A 22,779-nucleotide genomic window follows, 5' to 3' on the forward strand; every position below is an offset into this window, starting at 1 on the left:
GGATTTGACAGAGTGACTTTTGCGTTAGTTAGAATGGCAAGCTCGAGTCAGAAGAACTTTGATTTCAAAAGAGATGGGAAAGACCTTCGATTGTCCATATCGTCAGCTGACGTTACGGTACTCAGATTAAGTACTGCTTTTGAGGTGAGTATTGGAATCTCAGTTTAAAAAAATCACATTCTTGCAAATGCCACTGACCTAGTACAAAGGGTACCGTACAAAGTTACGCTTTTCTTTGAAACAATTGATGCAAAGAAAGTACGAGGGAATTTTTGATTCGACACAAGTCGCAAATCTTATTTATTTTTTTACTGTAAAGCGAGCCCCCCGATTATTTCAACATATTCACGTATCCACGAGTTAAAAATTACGCGCTCACCTAATTTAGTAGCGGCGGACTAGTCGCCCCAAGTTTTTTCCTGTCAGAAGTTAAAATGACAAAACTGAAAAACGTTTATTGCAAGAAAAAGTTTATCATAATTCTGAAGCCTTCTTTTCGCGGGCTGCTCATATTTAGTTCTTATATTTTGTTAGGGAATATTAGGCGGTATTTTGACTCGACGAGTTCAACGACGTTCCGACGGACCTTTGGCCGTCTTCTTCAGTTGTCCTTTGTGAATAATATCGTCGAAACCTTCGTTGAACACATCGAGTCAAAACGCCGCCTGAATATTCCCTAACTTAATACAAGAACTAAATAAAGAAAAAGTTTAATTTAAAAGAATTTTGGAAAGCAACCTTAGCGTTTAAGAAAATACTTTAATTTCAGTGCATTGATCGAAAGGAAAGATGCTCCAGCTAATAGAAAGCCCCATGCATTCACACGGTGAAATTGATTACTCGTACTAAAATGTGCACTGTGTCTATTCCGCACAGCAACCTCTTTGGCGTCAGAAAAACACATGAGACTCGTTGGACCCGAACATAGTCTCAGTATATTTTGCTTATCATGAATTCCCAATAAAGTAAAACTTTTACCCTTTTTACAGGTGAAAGAGGAAACTTTGTACTTGAAGGAGGAATGGGATGACAGGACTGTCTGGCCATGTGAGAACGGCAGATTCAATTTTAGCAACTTCAGGGACGGCGCCGCCTTCTTTATTATGGGTTCAAACAAAGAATCAGAAAATATACAGGGAAAATGTCTTTCGTATGCCTATGCCAACCCAATCTCATCCACATCTGGGCTATCCAGCAAAGTAACAAGACCATTTACCAAGAAGTCGTCGGCTGTAGGTGTCCCTATAAAGATTGTACTGGCAGAATCGAAGCGTACACCCAAAGGGGTGCAGTTCGAAGAAAAGACACAAACTTATATCAAAGTGACAGAGGAAACAGCGAATGTTTCTTTCATCAAAGAAAAGATGAAAGAAAAGGTCGGAGAAGAAGTTAATCTTATGTCTGCGAATGGACTAACTGTTGACGAGGAGGAAGGAACAAGCGGTAAGTCAATTAATTTTTTTAGGACGTTTTTGAGCATTCGTTTTTCGCGCTTCTTTTTTTATCTATATAATTCCCCTATGGGGAGGGAAGGAGAGGGACAAAAAGCTCCGAACCTGCCGGTATGTAGGCTAAGATTTTGCATATTTACATTAAAAAAAATTTTTTTTTTTTTTTATTCTTTGATTTTTATTCTGAAACTTCCAAAAGCCTGCCTAGACAATATGTATTAAAAGAAAAAAATATGAATAATGAGAAAAGTAGCCTATTATGATTAATTAAACTCTAGAAATTAATCAAATATTTACTAATTAACACGGTTAATTAAGATTTCTCAGTTTAAATCTTATTTCCTAAAAGCCTTTCAATGCATATGATTCGGATTTTTACTTTTTTATACATGATTATAATGTTAACTTATCAACTTGTTCCAATGCTTAGGCTTTAAATATAATTTCTCGATTTTTTCAGTACAACATCTAATTAGTTTTTACAGGGCCTTCTTCAAAACCAATTTAGTGAAGAAGCATCCTGTTAAAATATCATTGTAAATTAAATTAACTAAATATACAACATTATTAAACCTGCGAAACAAACACTAACTTTTAGTACTAAATAGTGATATCTAAACAAAAGAAAACAAAGGATTCTGTATGAATTAGTACTAATTATTACTGTTTATTTACAGGTTTAGTGCATGCACTCTAGATCTATTTCAATTTGATAAAACATCACTTAAGCTTATCCCATCCACCACACTAGATGACATTACATGATATTTTTTCTGTTCCATTACTTTGTCATTAGGTCTCAAGTTCTGGAAATGTCCTAGCAGAAAAATATTTGCTGTTCCCATTTATTCTGGGGAGCGAAAGCGTCGCAAAAATAACTCTGATGCTGATTCAGAATCTGAAGAAGAGGTACCAAAGAAGAAATCAACCCAACTTTCAAGAATGAGTATAAGCATTAAGGGTTTAAAGGAGGATTTGATGGCTATAAGATATGACCTGTCAAACTGTATTGAAATGGTCAAAGATCTCACAACTGTCAACAAAACAATGCCTTTACCAGTTTCAGTTGTCAAGCTAGTAAAAGATGGCTTTAAATGCAAAATTTGCTTAAGTGTGCCTATGGCCCCACCTATTGTTGCAGCAAGATGCTGCAACACTATTCTAGGTTGTACCCCATGTTTAAATGACTGGTTTAGTGGAGGAGAGGCCCTTGATAAAACCTGTCCCAACTGCAGGGAGCCTCGAGGTTATGCACAAACTTATCAGCTAAAAGGGCTTGATGAATTCCTATTGGGGTTCAAAAAAGTACTAAGTGATGATTAAACATGTCCAAATTGCAAAGAGCCAATGGTTTTAAATGGATTTCTATGTATAATTGTTTAGTTTACATTGCCACACAGTTAATAAAATCTTGGTTGGGCTTGATAAAAGTCCAGACACATCAGCTCTAAGGACTTGACAGACTAGATGGGAAAAAAATGCTGATGAACTGCATTTTCATATATATTTGTTGAGTTCTTAGCTTGTATATCAGTTAATCATAACTTGGTTGTACAATCAGCCAATTTTCAAATCACATAGTACATCAACATTATAATACCCTTATCCATGAAGCAGGATTTCGTTTTCATGAATCCCTTTGAGTCTTGGTAGATTGATTAGGATGTACTGCATAAAGTTGTAGTACTACCGTAGTAAATGCTAATGAACTTTTTAAGCATTTTGATATATACCTGTTGCGTTCTTGCCTTGTAAGCTTATATTTCCCACACAGTTAATCCAAAATTATTAGCAATAAAAAGGAAATTGTTGTTGTTATAACTTGTCTTGTCTTGTCTTGCGTAAGCTTACTTCAAATAAACCCACACACACAAAAAAAAAAGCCAAATCCAACGATTATACTCTTTAAAAAATGCTTTGATTCTTGCTTGAAGCATCTCCAATGCTGTATCTCGCCGGCCAATGACATATAATACAAAAATCTGTTAAAAACCAAGCCTTTCCTTTCACCGAACCATCGAGACGATTATAACGTTTGGCAGAATATTCAGGTTCCAGCGTTGAATTACATTGTGCCATCTATTTCGGTTCCAGCTGTGTTTAAAATCCACGAAAAACTTTCCAGGATTAATGCCAAATAGTAAAACATACGAATGACACCTCTGTTTGACAACAGTGCGGCCATTTTTAATCAGAATGCACATTATGTATTGTCAGATAAGGTCCTGGGACAGAGTCACGACTTGTCTTACCCCTCCCCCGTTAGAGTAAATTTTGTACGATTCAATTTTTGTTTTTTTGAAAATTGAAAATTGATTTCAGTTTTTAGATTTCAATCAAAAAAAGCTAGTTTCTTATTATCAAAAATTTAAAAAATGCTATTTTTGGTAATTTCTTACTCTCAAAACAACAAAATCAAAAAAATTGGTGAACGAAATTCAATTTTCTTATTTTTAAAAATCAAATGGCCGGAAGGTACACGGACCACAAAGCATATGTTGTTTCGGAATATTTTTAAAATACGTAGATTTCGGATTTCAAATATTATGAATTTCTACATACTAGCTATAGTATATTAGAACAGTTGATAGATAGATAATTTGTAACACCGTATGGTATGTAAAAATGAAACTGACGTTTCGGACGTTAGTCCTTCATCGGAGTAAACCACTAGTTTTCACTAGTTTTCCATAGTATATTAGACTGTAAAGGACTTTTTTACATATAAATATGCTTGACAGTGAATGTCTTTCACATATAAATATGTTAGACAGTGAATGTCTTTCACATATAAATATGTTAGACTGTGAAGGACTTTCACATATAAATATGTTAGACTGTGAAGGACTTTCACATATAAATATGTTAGACCGTGAAGGACTTTCACATATAAATATGTTAGACAGTGAATGTCTTTCACATATAAATATGTTAGAATGTGAAGGACTTCCACATATAAATATGCTTGACAGTGAATGTCTTTCACATATAAACACATTAGGCCGTGAAGGTCTTTCACATATAAATATGCTTGACTGTGAAGGTCTTTCACATATAAATATGCTTGACAGTGAAGGTCTTTCACATATAAATATGTTAGGCTGTGAATGTCTTTCACATATAAATATGCTTGACTGTGAAGGTCTTTCACATATAAATATGCTTGACAGCGACGGTCTTTCACATATAAATATGTTAGGCTGTGAAGGTCTTTCACATATAAATATGCTTGACAGCGAAAGTCTTTCACATATAAATATCTTAGACTGTGAAGGTCTTTCACATATAAATATGCTTGACTGTGAAGGTCTTTCACATATAAATATGCTTGACAGCGACGGTCTTTCACATATAAATATGTTAGGCTGTGAAGGTCTTTCACATATAAATATGTTAGGCTGTGAAGGTCTTTCACATATAAATATGCTTGACTGTGAAGGTCTTTCACATATAAATATGCTTGACAGCGACGGTCTTTCACATATAAATATGTTAGGCTGTGAAGGTCTTTCACATATAAATATGCTTGACAGCGAAAGTCTTTCACATATAAATATTGTTTCTGTTGAACACCCATGTTTTGAACACAAATATGAAATATATGTCGACATCTTGTCATATTTATCAAGAATTGTTCAAAATTGCAATAAAAGTAGAAAATTAATAAAGGAAAACTCAATGTAATGGAATTTTGTACATTTTTTCATAAAAAAATCCATGATGATAAGTAAAATGTTGTAAAAGCTGAAAAATGTACATTTTAATAAAGAATATTGATCCTGAATTTAAGGTACATTCTGTTTTGTTCATTTAACCATATACATGATCATGTTTCTTATAAATTTGTTCAAATCATGTGTATGTTTAGGCTAGTCCAAAAATCCAAATTTAAATTTAGGGTTGTTAGTTCTTGAACAAGTCTTTGCAAAAAGAATGCCAGTGAAGACTGTGGGACAGCTGGATTTGTATTAATAAAATCTACATCAAAAGAATCATCAACAGTAATTCCTTGAAATGAATGATTAGACAGATGTATATCACTGCCTCAGATACAGAAAAGTGAATTGGGGGCCCACCAGTGACTTGATCATGTATGTTGTTGCCCTTTCTGATACAGGATGTGATTACCATTTGCCACAATATTGACATTGTTTGGTCAGGGATTGGTAAAACCATTCTGTTTGCTATATAACACTTTCAAAGAATGATATTGATGAAAGTGCATGCTGTTAAGCCATTCCTTCTATTAAGTGTGGACTGTGATATCTGCTTTTCAAATAAAAAGAACTTCCCATATTGAGTTGAAACAGATAATACATGGGCATGATGAGTTCCTTGGCCAGATAGAGAGCCAGAAGAGTTTGCACTTGAATTTGAGCTTCTTGAAGGTTGAGGGACAGAAAATGTATTTAAAACTGTTTCAACATGGTTCTTCCAATCTGTGGATTCATAATAGTCAGGGCCATGACTGTTTATATCTGGAACTTTATCTGGACTGTCTTCATTTTCCTCATTATTACTTATATTATTGATACTGTTAGATGTACTTGTAGGCAAAAGAAGAGATGTGTTAAAAGAATTTGTCAGTTTATCCAATTTGTTCATGAGTGGCTGAGAGCAGTGAGGACAATGTTTCTTTAAAGTTTGCTCAGTCCCTATGATACATGTGCAAACACATTTTCTAGATATACCATTTATGACTATATTAGGTGTAGAGTGAATGTTGTCCTTTTCAAGAGATAGGCAAATAGCTGGAATAGTAGGTTGGATTTCTAAAAGAGAGGAGACCATGGTGGCACAGAGACAGTTTGAGGCTGGTGTCTGGCAATCTAATGTTATAGATATTGTGAAAATCATCAAGTAAGAGCATCATAAAGGAATGTTTCTGTAAACAGACAAATAGAAAAAAATTAGGAGATAAAAATAATATAAGATTGATTTATCTAAAAAAAAATAGAAAAAAGAAAAACAAACCTTAGTAGCATTTTGAATCTTGCTATGCAGGAGAGTGGGGTAGTCCTTCCGTAGTTGACTATTGTGGCGATCTACAGTTCTTGGAGCTATACTGTATCCCAGCACAGGCCCGATGTTCCATGGTTATTCAAAAAAATTCCCATGTCTTTTTGCAATAGTCCCCTTCACAGTTCCCTGCACCATCTTGAAAGGTAGCCGTGCCTTTGCATCGAAGCGAGACGAACGGTGAGCTTGCAATGATAGAGACATGTGAATAATTGTTCAATGGCGCAGGGAACTGTGCAGGGGTCTATTGGGAAGTTTTTTTATCTATTAAAATAATAGTAAAATTGAAATTGAACACTTCATTGTAAAAGGAATATTTTAGACATGAAAAAAATGTAAAGTAATATTTACTACCTGAAGTAAGCAATGATATGGAGAAGAACAACAGTTCTCTGTTCTTGAAGGTACCATCTTTCTTTGCTGGTTTCAGGTTTTATTATAGAATTTAGGATCATGTCAAATAGTCCAGGAGAATGTTCATCGACAAAGTCTTTCATCAAAGTAGGGTTGTACAGTGTGTAATCTTCTTCATCATTGTGGTGGTACAATGCAAGTTGAAATGCTTCCACAAGATTCTCAAAAGAATTTTCTTTTTAAAGAAAATTGAACACCAGTAAAAACCATAGTTAATAAAAAACAGTAGTGAAATCAGATCATTTCTGATGACCATGCTTGTCATTTTTGAAGGAGAGTACCCTGCTATGATGCATCATTTATAACACATTGTAACAATTACCACCAGGGTACTCTGCTTCAAAAATGACAAGCATGGCCAACAGACTACCTCCTTCAAATAACAGCATTGGAATATTCTAAACAAAAAGAACACTTCACTACAAGGTCCTTACAAATATAGAATTTACTAATTTTTTGTTTCATCCACGTTTTTTAGTTTTATATTCCTGCTCCGAGCTTTCGGGTTACAAACCCATCGTCAGGGAAAACTGAATCAGTTAACTATTAACTACGACTTTTCTACACTTCGTACACCACATAGTTCCTGGTTTATTTTTTCCTTTCCCATGCTCATCAATTGCAGAAAAATTCTTTAGGTATCGGGACTAAAGTTGTAGAATGCTGGTCGCAAGGAAAAGAGCAGCGATTGTCTTCCTTTTCTATCTCATTTTTGTGCCTTCGACAGACTAGAATTTTCTGGAATTTTTCCAGCCCTTGCTAACTTCGAGTTTACCTTGAAAAGGCTTCCTGAAGAACAGTTATCTTTATGAGACCGACTTTTTGGTGCTTTTTCACAACCGTAGCTACACACAAAGCTGACACTCGTAGCGATTACTACTAAAACCACGAAGGAGGAAATTTTCATTGCGTTTTTCTCAAAATGTAAAACGAATAAAAAAAGTGCAAACCGAGAATAGTTTGAGGATATGACAGAGAGTATATACGGAAAATATTGAGCTTAAATATCCAGGGAATTTCTTATAAATCGACTTTGAACTCATCCGTCCGACAATATACTAATGTTTACAAATAAAAATATGGAGCGCCTTAACATGGTGCTACGCATGCGCAGGCATTTGACCGCGGTGTTTATGGACTTAAGAGCGGATGTCCCTAAATGTCAACTACCGCGGGAAAATCGAAAAAATTCGAAAATTCCTAAAATATTCCAGAAGAAAGCCTTTGTGGTTCTTATTACCAGAAAAATACTTTTAGGATATTCCGCTTTTTAAATAGCGATTTTTTAAATGTTTTGTAATTCACGCCTAAAACGGCGATTTTGAGTGGCGAATAAGGCCGAGTTTTAACGATGTACCTTGCCCCAAATTTCTTCAAAATTTTTAACATTTTGTTTTCTACAGGTGATTTGAAGTTCGCCTAACCTTCTTCGCTTGATTATTTAAAATTGGCATGCAACGAAATTTTTTTTTTGATTTTTGAAGAAGGGCCTAATTTATTCAGTTTTGACAAAGTCAAATATTGACCATTTTCGAAAGCATTAAAAGTCAACTGGTACATCGATTAGCCTCATGATATTATATGCTGTGGATAAACAATCGTTTCAAGAGTTTATTACCGAAATCCAAATCTCGGGCACTTTAAATGGGAACTTTTGAGAGCTTTTTATGTACATAGTACTTTCACAACAATAGTGACCTTTTGACCTGTCAAGGGATACCAGGAAATTACATTACTTCAGAAAAAAAAATTATGTACACACTTAAGATACCTGATAAGATAAACTGAAACAAATTATATAGAAAAGAATCCCTTTTGGAATAAAAAGGAAGAAAGAAAACGAAATCTTTGTGGTAGAGAAACATACGGTTACATTTTTACGGCTTACAAGATCGGCTGATAATAAACATAAAGTATGCATATCATTATATAAGGCCGAAACAGGAACAAGCGCTTGGTGAAAATATATGAATTGTTGGAATGGCCAAATATGTTTGTAAACAAAACAAAAAAGAGAAGGGCAAAAAAAGAAAGGAAGGAAGAAAGGAAGGATAGATGGATGGATGGGTGGGTGGGTGGGTGGGTGGGTGAAAGGAAGGAAGGAAGGAAGGAAACCTTAATTATTCCACTTGTTATAAGGGAAACTTGGTAAACAATACTTAAAGCTTACTCAACGAGAACTAAAAATGTCTTTGTCTTTAATATTGGAGACGGTGGAATCGTACTGATACTTGGAAGTAATGTTTACCCGGTAGTGATAACGAGTGTTTATGTTACGCCTGTCTGACGCTTTCCTTGTTTGCGCAGGGACATGATTGAATTAGTTCCTTTATCAGCGAAACATAAGGAGCTTTGCGATGTACCTTGATATGGTCAACACAGACATCAAAATATTCACAAATGGAACGAAGTAAAGGTACAGTAAGCTTAGAGAGCTTCCCAGAGTAGTGCAGACTGCACAGATTATACGTGTCATAAACTATAGGATGCACCAGTTGCACTTCCCTCAAAATTAATTGGCGTGTCTTCTCATATTCCTGCTGATCCTCAACTGCCACAAGGCCAGCTTCGATGACAGCATTCGGCTCTTCAACTCCTCCACGTCGGATCTTTCCGGAATGTCGAGAAAAGAAGGACTTGATTTGCTTTGCCGTTAGAAACTCACTCATTTCAAACAGTCTGTTCCCCTCGCAATCACGGGCATAACGCATATCTTTGGCAACGATTTCAGGATCCACCTTGTGTCCACTTTCTTGGCCGATTCTGAATTTATCTTCCAAGTACTCCTTTTGCTTTTCATTAAAACGCGAAGACTTTTTTCCTACTTTCAAAGCCCAGCCAGCAGGAAGAGGGTCACATTCACTGGAATCCGTCACTGACGTAGAGCCTTGAATACTGGGGTAGACACCTGCAACTCCGGTTAGCTTGGTATTGTAGGCCACTTTGGCTTTATCCATAAGGGTTAGCTTCTCTGGAGTTAAATCACATTTTCCGTAAAAAATATGGTTTTCCAAGTTGGTATACCGCTGGTACACTTTCGTACACCCTTCATTGGGACAGCAGAAAAGGGAACCATGGCTCTCGCTGCTGGAATTGGGACTTTCTTTTTCATCCTTTTTTATTGGATTCTTCTGCTTTTCTTTCTGGTCAGCCTTCGTTACGACTGTAAAATCTCCGTTAGAAAAAGGGCTCTCAAACTCGTAGGTCTTTAGGCTTGGTACTGAAAACAACAATTATGATGCCATGAATACTAACTAACTTAATAAGCATATCTGTAGCTTTATATTCACGAGAATTTCTTTCAGCTGGAATATTTCATTAGCTGTCATTAAAAGGCAATATATAACGGCAAAACAGGGTGAGAAAAGGGATGAGAAAATAAAATGAATTATATACAACATGATTATAAAATATGACAGAACTATGGATCTAGTTCTGCAAAAGTATTTGTTCGCTTGATGAAATAAAAATTCTTTTATTGTGACATTATTTACCTTTCAAGTATTTTTCTTCTATCACCTTTCCTTTACCAATACCGTAGGCTCGCCAAGCAGTTATTGAACCTTTGGCGTACTGGAAATTATTAAGCAAACTGATACCGGCCCACTTTTCAAACAGACTTTCGACATCTTGTGTAACATTTGAATCTACGATAGCGACACGTACGCCTTTAATACCACCATTAGAAAGGATTGCGTCCTTGAGCTGATGAGCTGTTTTAACATCATTGCCTTCATTGACGTATCTCCTTACGTGCGCTTTGATGCTTGCTGCTTTCCTATCGCAGGGACCTTTCCCGCCTTGTGGGTCACTGAAGTCAACCCTTTCTACACTAATACCGGTCTCAGACTTCATTCCAAGGCAGCCTGTTACCATCATACAGCTATGATAACATCCAGCATTATCTTATCGCAGGAAGGCTTTCGTTAACTCGGGGTGTTCTTGTTTCAGTGTGCAGAGGATATGCTGGATGATTCGTAGAATGTCAAAGCTTTCTTGGGAGCAGTTTTGAGCAATGTGTACAAAGGCCTGTTGTTCAAATGTGTCTTGTACCTTTCTAACGACCACACTGATGTGCCAAGATATGCCTCTTTTTCCAAACCAGTCGGACTGAGATTCTCTGTAAGCAAGGGGCAAGAATTTCATAGCCCAGTCCTGTGTAATCAAGATGGTATGGTCATCCAGGCTTTCAATGACATTTGTTCGACCCACGTCTTGCCTAATGCACCTCAGCTGATGAGACTTCCACGCTTCAATAGCTTGAATAGCCTGGCTACAAGAATATACTAAATCATCATGCTGATCTTCAGGAAAACTAGCAAGCTTTACAGCATTTTCTATGGACTGTAATGTCTTTTTTAATGCTTCACATTCCTGACAATACATATCGTGGTTGTGTGGGCAAGGCAATGCAAAGGCTTCATCTTTACTGTCTTTCAAAGCGTAGACAGGACAATGATCTCCGATGCTCGAAGATTCTGAAACATGGACCTAAAGAGCGACGTGTCTGTGAGTATGATTAATGTTCAGAGTATGAATAAACTAATATAACATTTTTCGCAGGTAGCGCAAATCTAGTCCCATGTAAATGTGCATAAGTATCTGGAGGAGAGGGAGTGACTTTTTCATTTATTTAGTGAGACAGCTCTCCTTATGAGCTTACTAAATAATTAAGAGCACTAAATTTGTTTTTTGATATTACCTTGTAATCTGTTTTCAAATATTGTTTTCCTTCCTTTAGCGCTTTCTTATAATCTCTGATCATGAGGACGCCATTTTCAATTGGAACATCCGAAGTTTCGAGTCGATCCAATATGCTGGCAAGATCGTCGAATGCTTTTGCACCTTCAGCCGCAATGTAGTCAAGTCCCTGGAGAGATTTTCTGACAGTAGCGCTACAGCAAGACAGGATGCGAAGCATCGTTGAATTTCCAAATGGAGTAAATCCAGACTCTGAGCAAAACTGCTGGTACTGTTGTACTATCTGTTGAGGAATAATTGCTCGGATAACATTTGGGGTCTCAAGGATATCACCAGATGATAATTTTAGGTATTTCTGTCCAAATGGAAGATCTTGCACGACGTGCGGGCTGGTAATGAATGACAAGAAATGATCCAGCTGGTTCTCCTCGACACGCATCCGTGGACTTTTACGCAAAGGCAGAGGTACCCCACGACCATATTGTAACTTATGGACACGCGCAATCTTAAACCTGTACTGAGTTAGACCTGGTATGTAAGACTGAATCTCTTCAAATGTTGTTAGATCAGCCATTATCGAAAGCACTTGCCTTCGAGTGTCCCAGCTTGCAGCATTATTGTAGGTCTCCGCCAGAGCTTTTAGGTACTTGCTGTCTGTGTTTTGTATATTGAGAGATTTTTCTACTTGTTGGGAAGCCTTCAACGCATTCCAAAGGGGAGCGGCGTCCTCTGCTGCAATTACCTTTAAAGCTGCTACCACTGTGTCCTTTGCTTTAGATATTCGATTGGTCTTGGTTTTGATACTGGCATTTACCCATCGTTTCTTAGGCTCAGAAACTGTTGACACGCTGCATGCTGAAAGAAATTCATTTAGCTTTAATCTTCGAATAGACAGTGTACTGAGGCTGGAGATTTCGCATGAAGAACCAGTGGAAGAAGAATCTTGATCGCTAGGCGGCACGTACTCAGCGTCCTCTATGGAAAGATTCATCATTGCGCTACATAGATCATCTTCGAAGCTGCTACCACTTTGTTTTTCTTCCTATATTAGAAATTAAATTCAATTTGTCAGATTATTGAATAGCAGTGTGGTAAGCAATGATAGCGTTGCTAAAAGATCTTCAGTGAATAAGTTTCAACTTTCCGCAAAGCAAGACCTTTCGTCGATTCTGAAGATATAGAAAACGTGCGCCCAGATTTTGCAGTTATGAGCGTTGGGCAAACGCAGCGGGAAAGTTTAGAAAAGTTTTTCTTGACTCGGTTAGGCATCATTTTATTTTCCATCCGCCTTTTTTTTTCGCGAAGCCTTTTTTCCTTTTTTTTTTTTTTTTTTTTTTTTTTTTTTTTTTTTTGGGGGGGGGGGGGGGGGGGGGTTCGGCAGTACAGTACGAAGAGTTTTCCCAAGGGTTCGCCTTGGATCACTTGCCGACAGAGCGCATTCCGCTTTCTTCTTCCCTTCTGCATCTTCTGCACCTTCTGCATATTGCTGAATCAGTAAATAAACAGCGTATAAACAAAACTAAATCAAGCCACAAACAAACTTTAACTTGGTGACTGGAATGAAAATTTATTTTATCCCTATAATGCTATTTCATGTTATTCTATTTCCAATTCATTCAATTTTCTGATACACCTTTTCGTTCTACTTACGAGAGCCAACAGGAACAACAATGTTGGTTTCACTGAATATTTGTATGGAGTGTAACAATGTCACCCCACGATCTCCACTAGGTCGTTTAGAGCTATGGCAAGCCCATTCAGGTGGACACGAGCAAGTCTTCTTGTTGGAACGCCACCTAACACCACACTGTTCTCGATGTCTTGGACATATGGTTATCTCACCATACAGCTGATCATTACCTTTAAAAAGCCCTTGAAGAAAGAGAATGATTTGAAGATCAATAATAAAACACTAGTGGCCTTGCAGCTTTAACAAAGAAATGATTTTACTTACCAGCTCGTGCAAGAAGGAGATTTGACTCTGTTTCCAGGTTCGCGTCATACACGTTACACAATCACAGGTGATTCTTAGTGTTTCGATTACATTTATTAATGAGAACACACTCTGTGTTTGCTGGATTAACTGAACTAGCGCCACAAATCCCTCCTACATACTTAGAATATCCACAAACGACGGCCATGGCAAGTAACTTTGGACTGTATAGCTGCTTAGAATTAGAATTCCTGTGTTGTTGCGTCAATAATTACACGAGTACGATTGACTAATTGTGTACTTGAGTGGCAGTCGGCGGTACAGCACAAAAAAGAAAAAAAGAAAAAAGAAAAGAAAAGAAAAAAAGAAAAAGAAAGAATAAAGAAAAATGCACAGGACTATTCAGAACCAAGATTGCTTGGCCTGCTGTGTGAGGTTTTTTAAAGTATGCAAGCTGGCATTTTTTTACCACTTCAACATTATTTTTTCAAGAAGTGCTTGTCGCGGTTTCGGCCTTATATAATGATATGCATACTTTATGTTTATTATCAGTCGATCTTGTAAGCCGTAAAAATGTAACCGTATGTTTCTCTACCACAAAGATTTCGTTTTCTTTCTTCCTTTTTATTCCAAAAGGGATTCTTTTCTATATAATTTGTTTCAGTTTATCTTATCAGGTATCTTAAGTGTGTACATAATTTTTTTTTCTGAAGTAATGTAATTTCCTGGTATCCCTTGACAGGTCAAAAGGTCACTATTGTTGTGAAAGTACTATGTACATAAAAAGCTCTCAAAAGTTCCCATTTAAAGTGCCCGAGATTTGGATTTCGGTAATAAACTCTTGAAACGATTGTTTATCCACAGCATATAATATCATGAGGCTAATCGATGTACCAGTTGACTTTTAATGCTTTCGAAAATGGTCAATATTTGACTTTGTCAAAACTGAATAAATTAGGCCCTTCTTCAAAAATCAAAAAAAAAATTTCGTTGCATGCCAATTTTAAATAATCAAGCGAAGAAGGTTAGGCGAACTTCAAATCACCTGTAGAAAACAAAATGTTAAAAATTTTGAAGAAATTTGGGGCAAGGTACATCGTTAAAACTCGGCCTTATTCGCCACTCAAAATCGCCGTTTTAGGCGTGAATTACAAAACATTTAAAAAATCGCTATTTAAAAAGCGGAATATCCTAAAAGTATTTTTCTGGTAATAAGAACCACAAAGGCTTTCTTCTGGAATATTTTAGGAATTTTCGAATTTTTTCGATTTTCCCGCGGTAGTTGACATTTAGGGACATCCGCTCTTAAGTGTCATTTTTCATTTTGTACTGACCGCCTGCGCTAAATTCAGCGGAAAACCACACTGCGCATCCTCAGTTAATATTTTGAATTAACCAATCACGCGTTTTTAAGCCGTGTCTATACGGCAACACATGGTTGCAACCATTCAGGTCCGTGTAACACTCCACAAAGAGCTTTTCAATTTAGTTGGCGTGAATTGGACATATGAAATTTGCCTGATTTTTGAATTTTCATTTTTTATGATCATGTCAAAATTCGAATATTATCTCATCAATGTCAATTTTCAATTTTCGAATTCAAAAATTAAAAATTAAAATAAATTTTTGAAATGACTTTTCGATATTTTGATTTTGTACTCTGAAAACGAACTTTGGAAAAATATCCTGTAGACAGGGGGAGGTGAAGATTAGGCGGACTGAGGGTAGGTGGGTCCACTAACAACGACAATAATAAAAAAAACCATAGAGGGAGGGGAGGCACCAAGGAGGGTGTTATAACAACATGTAAACCTTGAGAGAAAACCATGGAAGAATTTTCGACCAATTTGTACAATGATGAAAGCGGAAGTGGACCCACCTACCCTCGATCAGTCCGCCTAATCTTCACCTCCCCCTGTCTGCAGGATATTTTTCCAAAGTTCGTTTTCAGAGTACAAAATCAAAATTTCGAAAAGTCATTTCAAAAATTTATTTTAATTTTCAATTTTTGAATTCGAAAATTGAAAATTGACATTGATGAGATAATATTCGAATTTTGACATGATCATAAAAAATGAAAATGCAAAAATCAGGCAAATTTCATATGTCCAATTCACGCCAACTAAATTGAAAAGCTCTTTGTGGAGTGTTACACGGACCCATTCATACTAATAGTTGTAAAAAACCAAAAAAAGAAAACTAGTACTCATAGTAGCAATGCGTATAGGTATATGAACAATGCGTTTACTAGCTATACGCATTTGGTTCACATTCATATGAAAATATTCAGCGAATGAAATCTAATTTGAAAGCAAGTACTATCACAAATTCCGCAAGCCTTAAACAAGAATATATTTCGAGTTAAATACGCTGGATTTAAGCGAAATATGAAGGTAAGTTTAGTCGTCCGTGGAGTGTCGACTGTATTCTGACTACGTATTTGAAAATGAATTGAGGTTTCACTTGTTTAGACGGCAGTTCTTGCTATTTTCTGGTCATCATTGCCATTCAAATGCTGTTATGCGATTTCTGGGGTATGTAAAGGGCAACACAAACCAGTTAGAAATACGACTTCGTCAAAAGAAAACGTTTGCATCACTCAGTATTAAAATTAAAAACTGATTTCTTTTTCTTTACAGACAATCTGGAATATTACTTCCACTGAAGTGGTGAGTAGAGCGTTGATAAAGTCAAATACTTTTAGGTGTTATGGTAACTTCATGATGCCGTTTTGCGTAGTATTTGCGTAGTAGTATTATTAATATGACAATACAACAGAACTCCCTAAATTTTCGAATCACAAATGGCTAGCTAATGTCGCAGGTACAATTCTTGCTTTAAAAAACTCTTTTAGCAAAGGATTTAAGATTATTTTAGTGATTTTTTCGTTTAAGGATAAAATTCATAATAAATTCATAAGTCATAATAAAATTCAAGTCGATATAGTTCAGTTAGGTAAGTTACGTAAATGAATATTTCGTAGGCCCTCCTCTTTTTCCCCTTCCTTTCGTTTCGCTTGGCTTTTTTTTCTGCCACTTTCTCTTCCTTCTTTGCGGGTACGACTTCTGTATCGTCATCCGTAATGCTACTGCTTGAGGTGTTCAGCGTTGGCGAGCTTGTCCCGGCCTCAGACACTTTGTGCATCGTGACAACATCCCTGCAGCCAAGTATTGCATCGATTTCGTCATAGAAAAGGCTTTTTCGCTTATGCCCGCCAGTTTGCTTTTTATTCCATTCTTTTGCGTTCTTGTACTTGTCTATTAGATACGCCATTTTCTTCTTGCACTTCTCTACGGTTTTGTTTATCTCTGCGCGCTCGTTTAGCTTTTCGCAGATTTTCCGCCATGTGTTCCTTGCATCTTTGCTTTCAAGCGACTCGTGATGCTCGGCCCATAGCTGTACCAGTAGTTTCTGGTGGTCTTGCGGCCATGTGTCGTAAGATTTTTTTACTTTTTTGTGCCGGCTTTTGGGCGCTTTTAGAGGCCGGCGCCTTCTCCTTGGAAGTAGTAGTAGTTTGGACATGATCTGAGCTTGAAGTTGTGCTCGAGTTTGAAATCGGAGATTCCGTCTGTCGTTGATCATAGCTCTGCTCTGTCACAAAAGCCGGGTTAAATTGATAGCTATTCATGTAGCTTTGGCCTTGATACATTTGGTATGGGTCTGGATGATATTGATATCCCGAATCATAAAAACTGCAGTTTGGAACCGGCTGAAAAGCGTTTCGACGGTCCATTATTGCTCACTTTTAAAGGTCAAGTGATGCAATCTCCCGCCAAAGTGAATGCTTCAAAGGATACATGATACCAGTCATATGACGAGAAGATTGACACTTTAAACACTAAAACAATAGGTCTGTTTGCTTTTCTAAATTTTAGGCTGTCCTGAGGCAGCCCTTCGGCTTCTTTGAAGATTTTGGCGAATGCACTAAATTTTGGCGAACGCCAAATTTTGGCAGAAACGGGGTCGCATTTATTTTCGTTAAGTGATGACAGAATCGGCACTTAAAAAAACACTTTTTCGCCTAGTGCGACCCCTGCCATACCCATAATATCACGAGAACATGACAGCACAATGAAATGTCAACTTAACTATTTAAAAAATGTCGGTAGCAAATAATTATGGTGATTATCCTTTTTCTTTTCCCTTCTTTCATTTTCTTTACATTTCTTCTTATTGAAACTATAACTTTTTCTACTTTTCTTCTCCTTTGTTATTGTGTTTTCTTCTAATTTCTTTCTCTTTCATTCATTCTTTTTTATTATCAATGATTTATGTGTCACCCTTTCCTATGTATATATATATATACATATATACTCAAAGGCACATATCATTAGATTGTTTATGAAATTATTCTTAATTATCATTGTCATAATTATAGTTATTTTAGTTATTATTATTACTATTTAATAATTATTGCAACTTTTTTTTCCTTTTCTCTTTCCTTTGGGTTTTTTTTTTTTTTTTTAGTATTTTTCTTCTTCCTTCCTTTTCGCGAGTTTTTGAAATTTTTGAAATTTTTTTCACTAAAAAAAATGTCATTTTTATTCATAGGATGTATATATAGTTCTCGTGCTGGCACTTTGTGCCATCATGCCAGCAAGTGGAAAATGTATGGCAGGGGAAGAAGAGTTTTGTTCAAGTGACCCACTAATGGGCTGTTTTTGCAAGATGTGCATATCATGCCCAAAAGGATTTGGGCCAACTCACCAATGTGGTGGAAAATACTGGAATGGCACCAACATTAAGTGCGAAGCCTGCCCCAATGGTGTTAGCTATTCTAAGGAACACAGCATCGCCTCCTGTCAGCTATGTCATCAGTGTGGTGGCAGAGAAACCCTACACAAGTGCACACCCAACAGCGATACCATCTGTAGTACCAAGTGCAGAGTAGGATACATCATGAACCATGCTGTAGAGGAATGTGTTCTGGACCCCTCATTTAAGACCACTTCTCGACAGATAAAACTGACCACCCAATTGCCTGGGACTACAACCATCCACAAGAATACAACTAGCATTACCCCAACGGAAGTCAAAAAAGACCAAAGAGATTCAAATGTAACCACAAAGTCAAATATCCATTCTGACAAGTCTGGGAGAGATGGGCAGTCAAACAGCAAAGATCATTCCAGGGATAATAAGATAATCATGCTAACACTGATTAGCACAGCAGTAGTGTTATTTTCTGTACTGCATTATTAAGAAATTAAGGCCATTTTCCTGCTTTCACCGTGATAATGGCAGGAATGAAGATGAGAAAGTGGCATTGACCAGTAGAGAATCTCCAAGAACTTCTCAAGAAATTGGTACATTAATATCAGACAGCTTATTGTACTAGAAGGGGTGCCAATCAATTGGTCCTGGGAAATAGCAGGGTCTTGTAAGCCTCACTTTTTTTGTTGATCATGTTCTCATTGCTTGGGAATTAATGTCTTGCAAATGTCTCCTTTGTACCATTTGGCACCCCTACTAGCTAGACTCATAATAATTGTCAGATTTCAGTAGCTTTCAAATAATTTTTCTTATGTGTAAAACACAACAAATAAATGTTTTCTTTTATATATTCCAAAGTCCCATGGCCAAATGACCTTCGCCTTAAAGATATTCCATGCACCCTACTTAATGATATCGCCAACCTAATTAGTAACGAATCAACAGTTGTCAATTACTGGCCTGCTATTGGAGAAGTGATGGAATTAAGTCCAAATGAATTACAAGCAATTGATATTGCTGGTCAAAAGAAAGGTACAAATCAGGGTCTTCAGTTATTCTTAAAGCTTGGGTCTTGGAAGAGCAGCAGGTAGGGGGACTCGCAGTCACCCCCCGGAATTACATGGGTATTCCCCGCCCTCACGTACGAGGGGCCCCCGCGGGTATTATTCGTGTTGGCCTTCTGGGTATTGCTCGCGAAATTTAAGTCGAAAAGCTGCGTATGGGTTTTATTGGTGCCCCCGTATTACTAAAAGTTAAAATATTTGTCTCATATACGATGCATGAATGTAAAGAGTTTGTTTATGACTTCTGTGTAAAGTGCTTGAAACCCAAGTTTGTGCCCCAACCACCAAGGAAGCTTGTTTGTTGTGGTAAAAAAATGCAAATAGAAGATGACACGTCAGCACAGTGTTACGAGTGTGGTAAGAATATTCGTAATGCCGTACCAAATGCTACCAGAGAGCAGTATTATGCCAATGGAGGTCGTAAGAAAACACCTTATAAGAGAATAAAATACTTTAGGGACTGGATGAGTCATATCCAAGGTTATCGACCGGTATATTTAGACAACGAAGTAAAGAAGAAAATCATAGACCACTTAGAAGAGCCAACCCCGCAAAGTCTACGGAAAACGCTGAAAAAATTAAAGCTAGGGAAATATTACAAAGCTATTCCCTATCTTTTGTCTGAAATTACCGGCGACCCTATTCCCGAGGTTTCTGATATGAGCAGAGCCGAGTGGATGTTTTGTCGGTTGGATAAGGATATTCCTTATTACCCTGACGTAATCTATGAAATATTTCACAAAATAGACCCCAACCACCCCCTGTTGGGATGGATTCCAAGAAGATAGTGAATCTTATGGCATAAGACGATTACGTCACATGTTCTCAGCCAATCAAAACCTTCACAATTTTCTTTCACATTTGTGAAAACGTTTCACATTTGTGAAATAGATTTGTGAAATTAATTTGCATATGAACCAGACAGCCGGCGTTCAATATGTAAACAAAATCTTGTCTTGCTTTTTTCAAAGCAAATGTTTACTGAGCGAGTTTTCTTTGAAGCTCTTCTTTTGCCTCCTGGTAGATCTTTTTGCGAGATTCCTCGGAAAGATCTTTTACGACTGTTTTTTTGTTTCTTATGTCCGACTTTAATTTCTCGTACTTTTCCTCTTCGGCTAAGATAAGCGAGAATTCTACGTCGTCTATCTTTCTGTCACGCAAAGCCTTTGAGACAAGATCGGTAATTGTATTTACTTTAGCCCTTGACAGAGCTATTGTCGTGTCATGCTTGGATATTTTGCTTGACAACTGTTTCATAATGCCCGTAGCAACAGCCGAAATGATACCACAGGCTGCCCCAACGCCGGCCAAAGGAACTCCAACAATTATTCCCGGTCCAGTAAGCGAAGTAGCAACGTCGGAGCCCGTTAACACAACAGATATGGACCCCGAAGTTATCGCAATCTTATGTAGCGTACTACGGGCTCTGACGTACTTTTTTCGGACTTTTTCGTAGTGTTTCGTCTGCCCTTCCAAGTAAGCCAGGATTAAGTTTGCTTTGTTAAGTCTGAAGTTTTCGGCATCCTTAGGAAGTTCAGGATAAAGTGGAGGTGCTGATGGTATAACATCCATTATATATACTAATGTACGACGCTTTTGGGAATGATATTGAGGAGCAGCCACATCATGACAACCGGGACCACTGGAATTGGAGGGCCTTTAGGAAGATGTTTCCACATGCAGACCACAGTAAGTTTGAGCGTAGACCCGATGGGATTTACTTCAACGGCTCCAGAATGTACAGCAATGAGGATTTGAAACCTACGCTGGTCGATCAGATAGACGATCAGCTAAAGCATCCTAAGATTTTACCGCCTGGTTATGTTGAACATAAGCCCGCGCATGTCGAACCTAAACCCAGTTGGTCAAAGGAATTATTGCTTGGTACCAGTACTTATCCGATACCCGCGGTTCCATTTGATGAACACCCAAGCTTGGGGCTAACATTGAATATGCGGGTCTCTAACAACCATTCCTTTCCGTTAAAGGTGCGAGATATCTTCAAAAACGTACCCATTATTCATACCACCGCTAAGGAGTCTCACGAATGGTTGGTAGGTCCTAACATGCGATACTGGCCACAGCAACTAAACTTTGCAGTATGGTGCGCCACTGGCGGCTGCGGTGTAAGTGCGAACTTGATGAAGAATTCGATATTTATGTTTCATTTTCACTTCACGGTTAGGAGAATACTGCATGAGATGGGAGTTACTGCATTGCCAGGAGATTCTGCGTTTTATCCTAGAGATAACAGATACGATGTTCCAGCCTATGACAGACTTTGCAAGGAGTTCGGCGTTGTGGGAAAAGACTTTAGATGTACTGCCGGTGCTAACAATGGTCTGGGACATATTTGGGCTTATTGGGGTATTGGTGGACACGAGCTAAGCGATAAGGAAGTTCATGCATTGCAGCTACGATGGAACACTGGGTATCACAAGGAAACCCACGACAGCGGCACCTTCTTCGAACCAAATGCTAAAACCACTAAGGCAGTTAGAGACGGCCCTCTGTTCAAAGACGAGGGTGGTAAGTATGCAGGGGCCAATCCATTGATCATTAAGATTACCAACGACGAGCAAACAAAGCAATATCTTAATTTCATACCCAAAGTAGGCAAAGGACTAACTAGAGCTGGCCTTGCCCGTTTGAACCGCAGCATAGAAGCTTACGTGTATTCTATCCTTGGAGCTCAGGTAAATACCCGATCAAGTATGATTGGAAATACTGGTGCCGCAGAAGAGACGCGAGCCGAAGCCTTGATCTTATTCGAAAGTTCGATTTTGGAGGGTGACATTAGCAAGGGCGTACAGCGTTACCAACTAGCTATACATAATTCTAAGGCAAGGTTGGACTATGCAGTAGCCCCGGGTTGTTGGTTAATGCCTAGTAATTTATCTATAAATACTGGTTCTGTAGTAGGATACAACAACAAACTTCAACGAGCTACTAAGGATATGAAGTTTGGGGTGAATGACGTGAACTCTGACATGACCAAAGGCATTCCTCACTTCTTAGAGAAGCCAAAAAAGGAACACGTAGAAAAACCATCAAAGAAGGTACCAAAGAAGGTCCTGCCTACAATACCCGAGGAATATGACCATAACTTACTAAAAGCCGGCCTAGCCACCGCAAGCATTGGTCTGAGCTATTATATATGGCGATGAACAACCCCTACGTAGCTGGAGTAGATTGTGTCTATACGACTTACGCAGGTGAGAAAAAGTACACCCAAGCATCTTGGGTCGATGTCATGGGGATGTCCGTAGACTTGAACTACTCAGGAAAGAAGCTGATAATATGCAGTATTTGCCTTGGCACGAGCAGCCATGCCAACGTGGGCTTTAGGCTCCTGGATGACAATGGCATACTGCAGCCTATGCGTGCGAAGACAAACAACAGGGAACCAGCGCATTTCTCCGTAGAGCCGAACCCTGGCAGCTCCGAGAATCACTCCGTTTGGACTTTCCACATGGTTGCCGAT

At 37.8% G+C, this 22,779-nt stretch overlaps 2 protein-coding genes and 1 pseudogene across 2 annotated transcripts; 1 reads left to right on the forward strand and 2 right to left on the reverse strand.

Annotated features, from left to right (window-relative positions):
* Positions 1-33: 33 nt before the first annotated feature.
* On the forward strand, positions 34-3,249 carry LOC148904654 (uncharacterized). The gene is made up of 3 exons (XM_089024460.1): positions 34-144; positions 957-1,443; positions 2,248-3,249. The coding sequence occupies exons 1-3, from the start codon at positions 34-36 to the stop codon at positions 2,772-2,774; spliced, it is 1,125 nt and encodes a 374-aa protein (XP_088880586.1). The 3' UTR covers positions 2,775-3,249.
* Positions 3,250-5,622: 2,373 nt separating this feature from the next.
* LOC148904655 (uncharacterized) lies at positions 5,623-7,791 on the reverse strand. The gene is made up of 4 exons (XM_089024462.1): positions 7,660-7,791; positions 7,207-7,282; positions 6,825-7,059; positions 5,623-6,336 (listed from the first exon to the last, which is right to left on the reverse strand). The coding sequence occupies exons 1-4, from the start codon at positions 7,789-7,791 to the stop codon at positions 6,321-6,323; spliced, it is 459 nt and encodes a 152-aa protein (XP_088880588.1). The 3' UTR covers positions 5,623-6,320.
* Positions 7,792-9,157: 1,366 nt separating this feature from the next.
* Positions 9,158-17,100, reverse strand: LOC148904656 (uncharacterized; annotated as a pseudogene).
* Positions 17,101-22,779: the final 5,679 nt, after the last annotated feature.

The sequence above is a fragment of the Actinia tenebrosa genome, unplaced genomic scaffold, assembly GCF_029948245.1.
Source record: "Actinia tenebrosa isolate PJP-AT-01 unplaced genomic scaffold, QUT_ActTen_1.0 PGA_scaffold9__36_contigs__length_13948895, whole genome shotgun sequence".
Classification (NCBI taxonomy): domain Eukaryota; kingdom Metazoa; phylum Cnidaria; class Anthozoa; order Actiniaria; family Actiniidae; genus Actinia; species Actinia tenebrosa.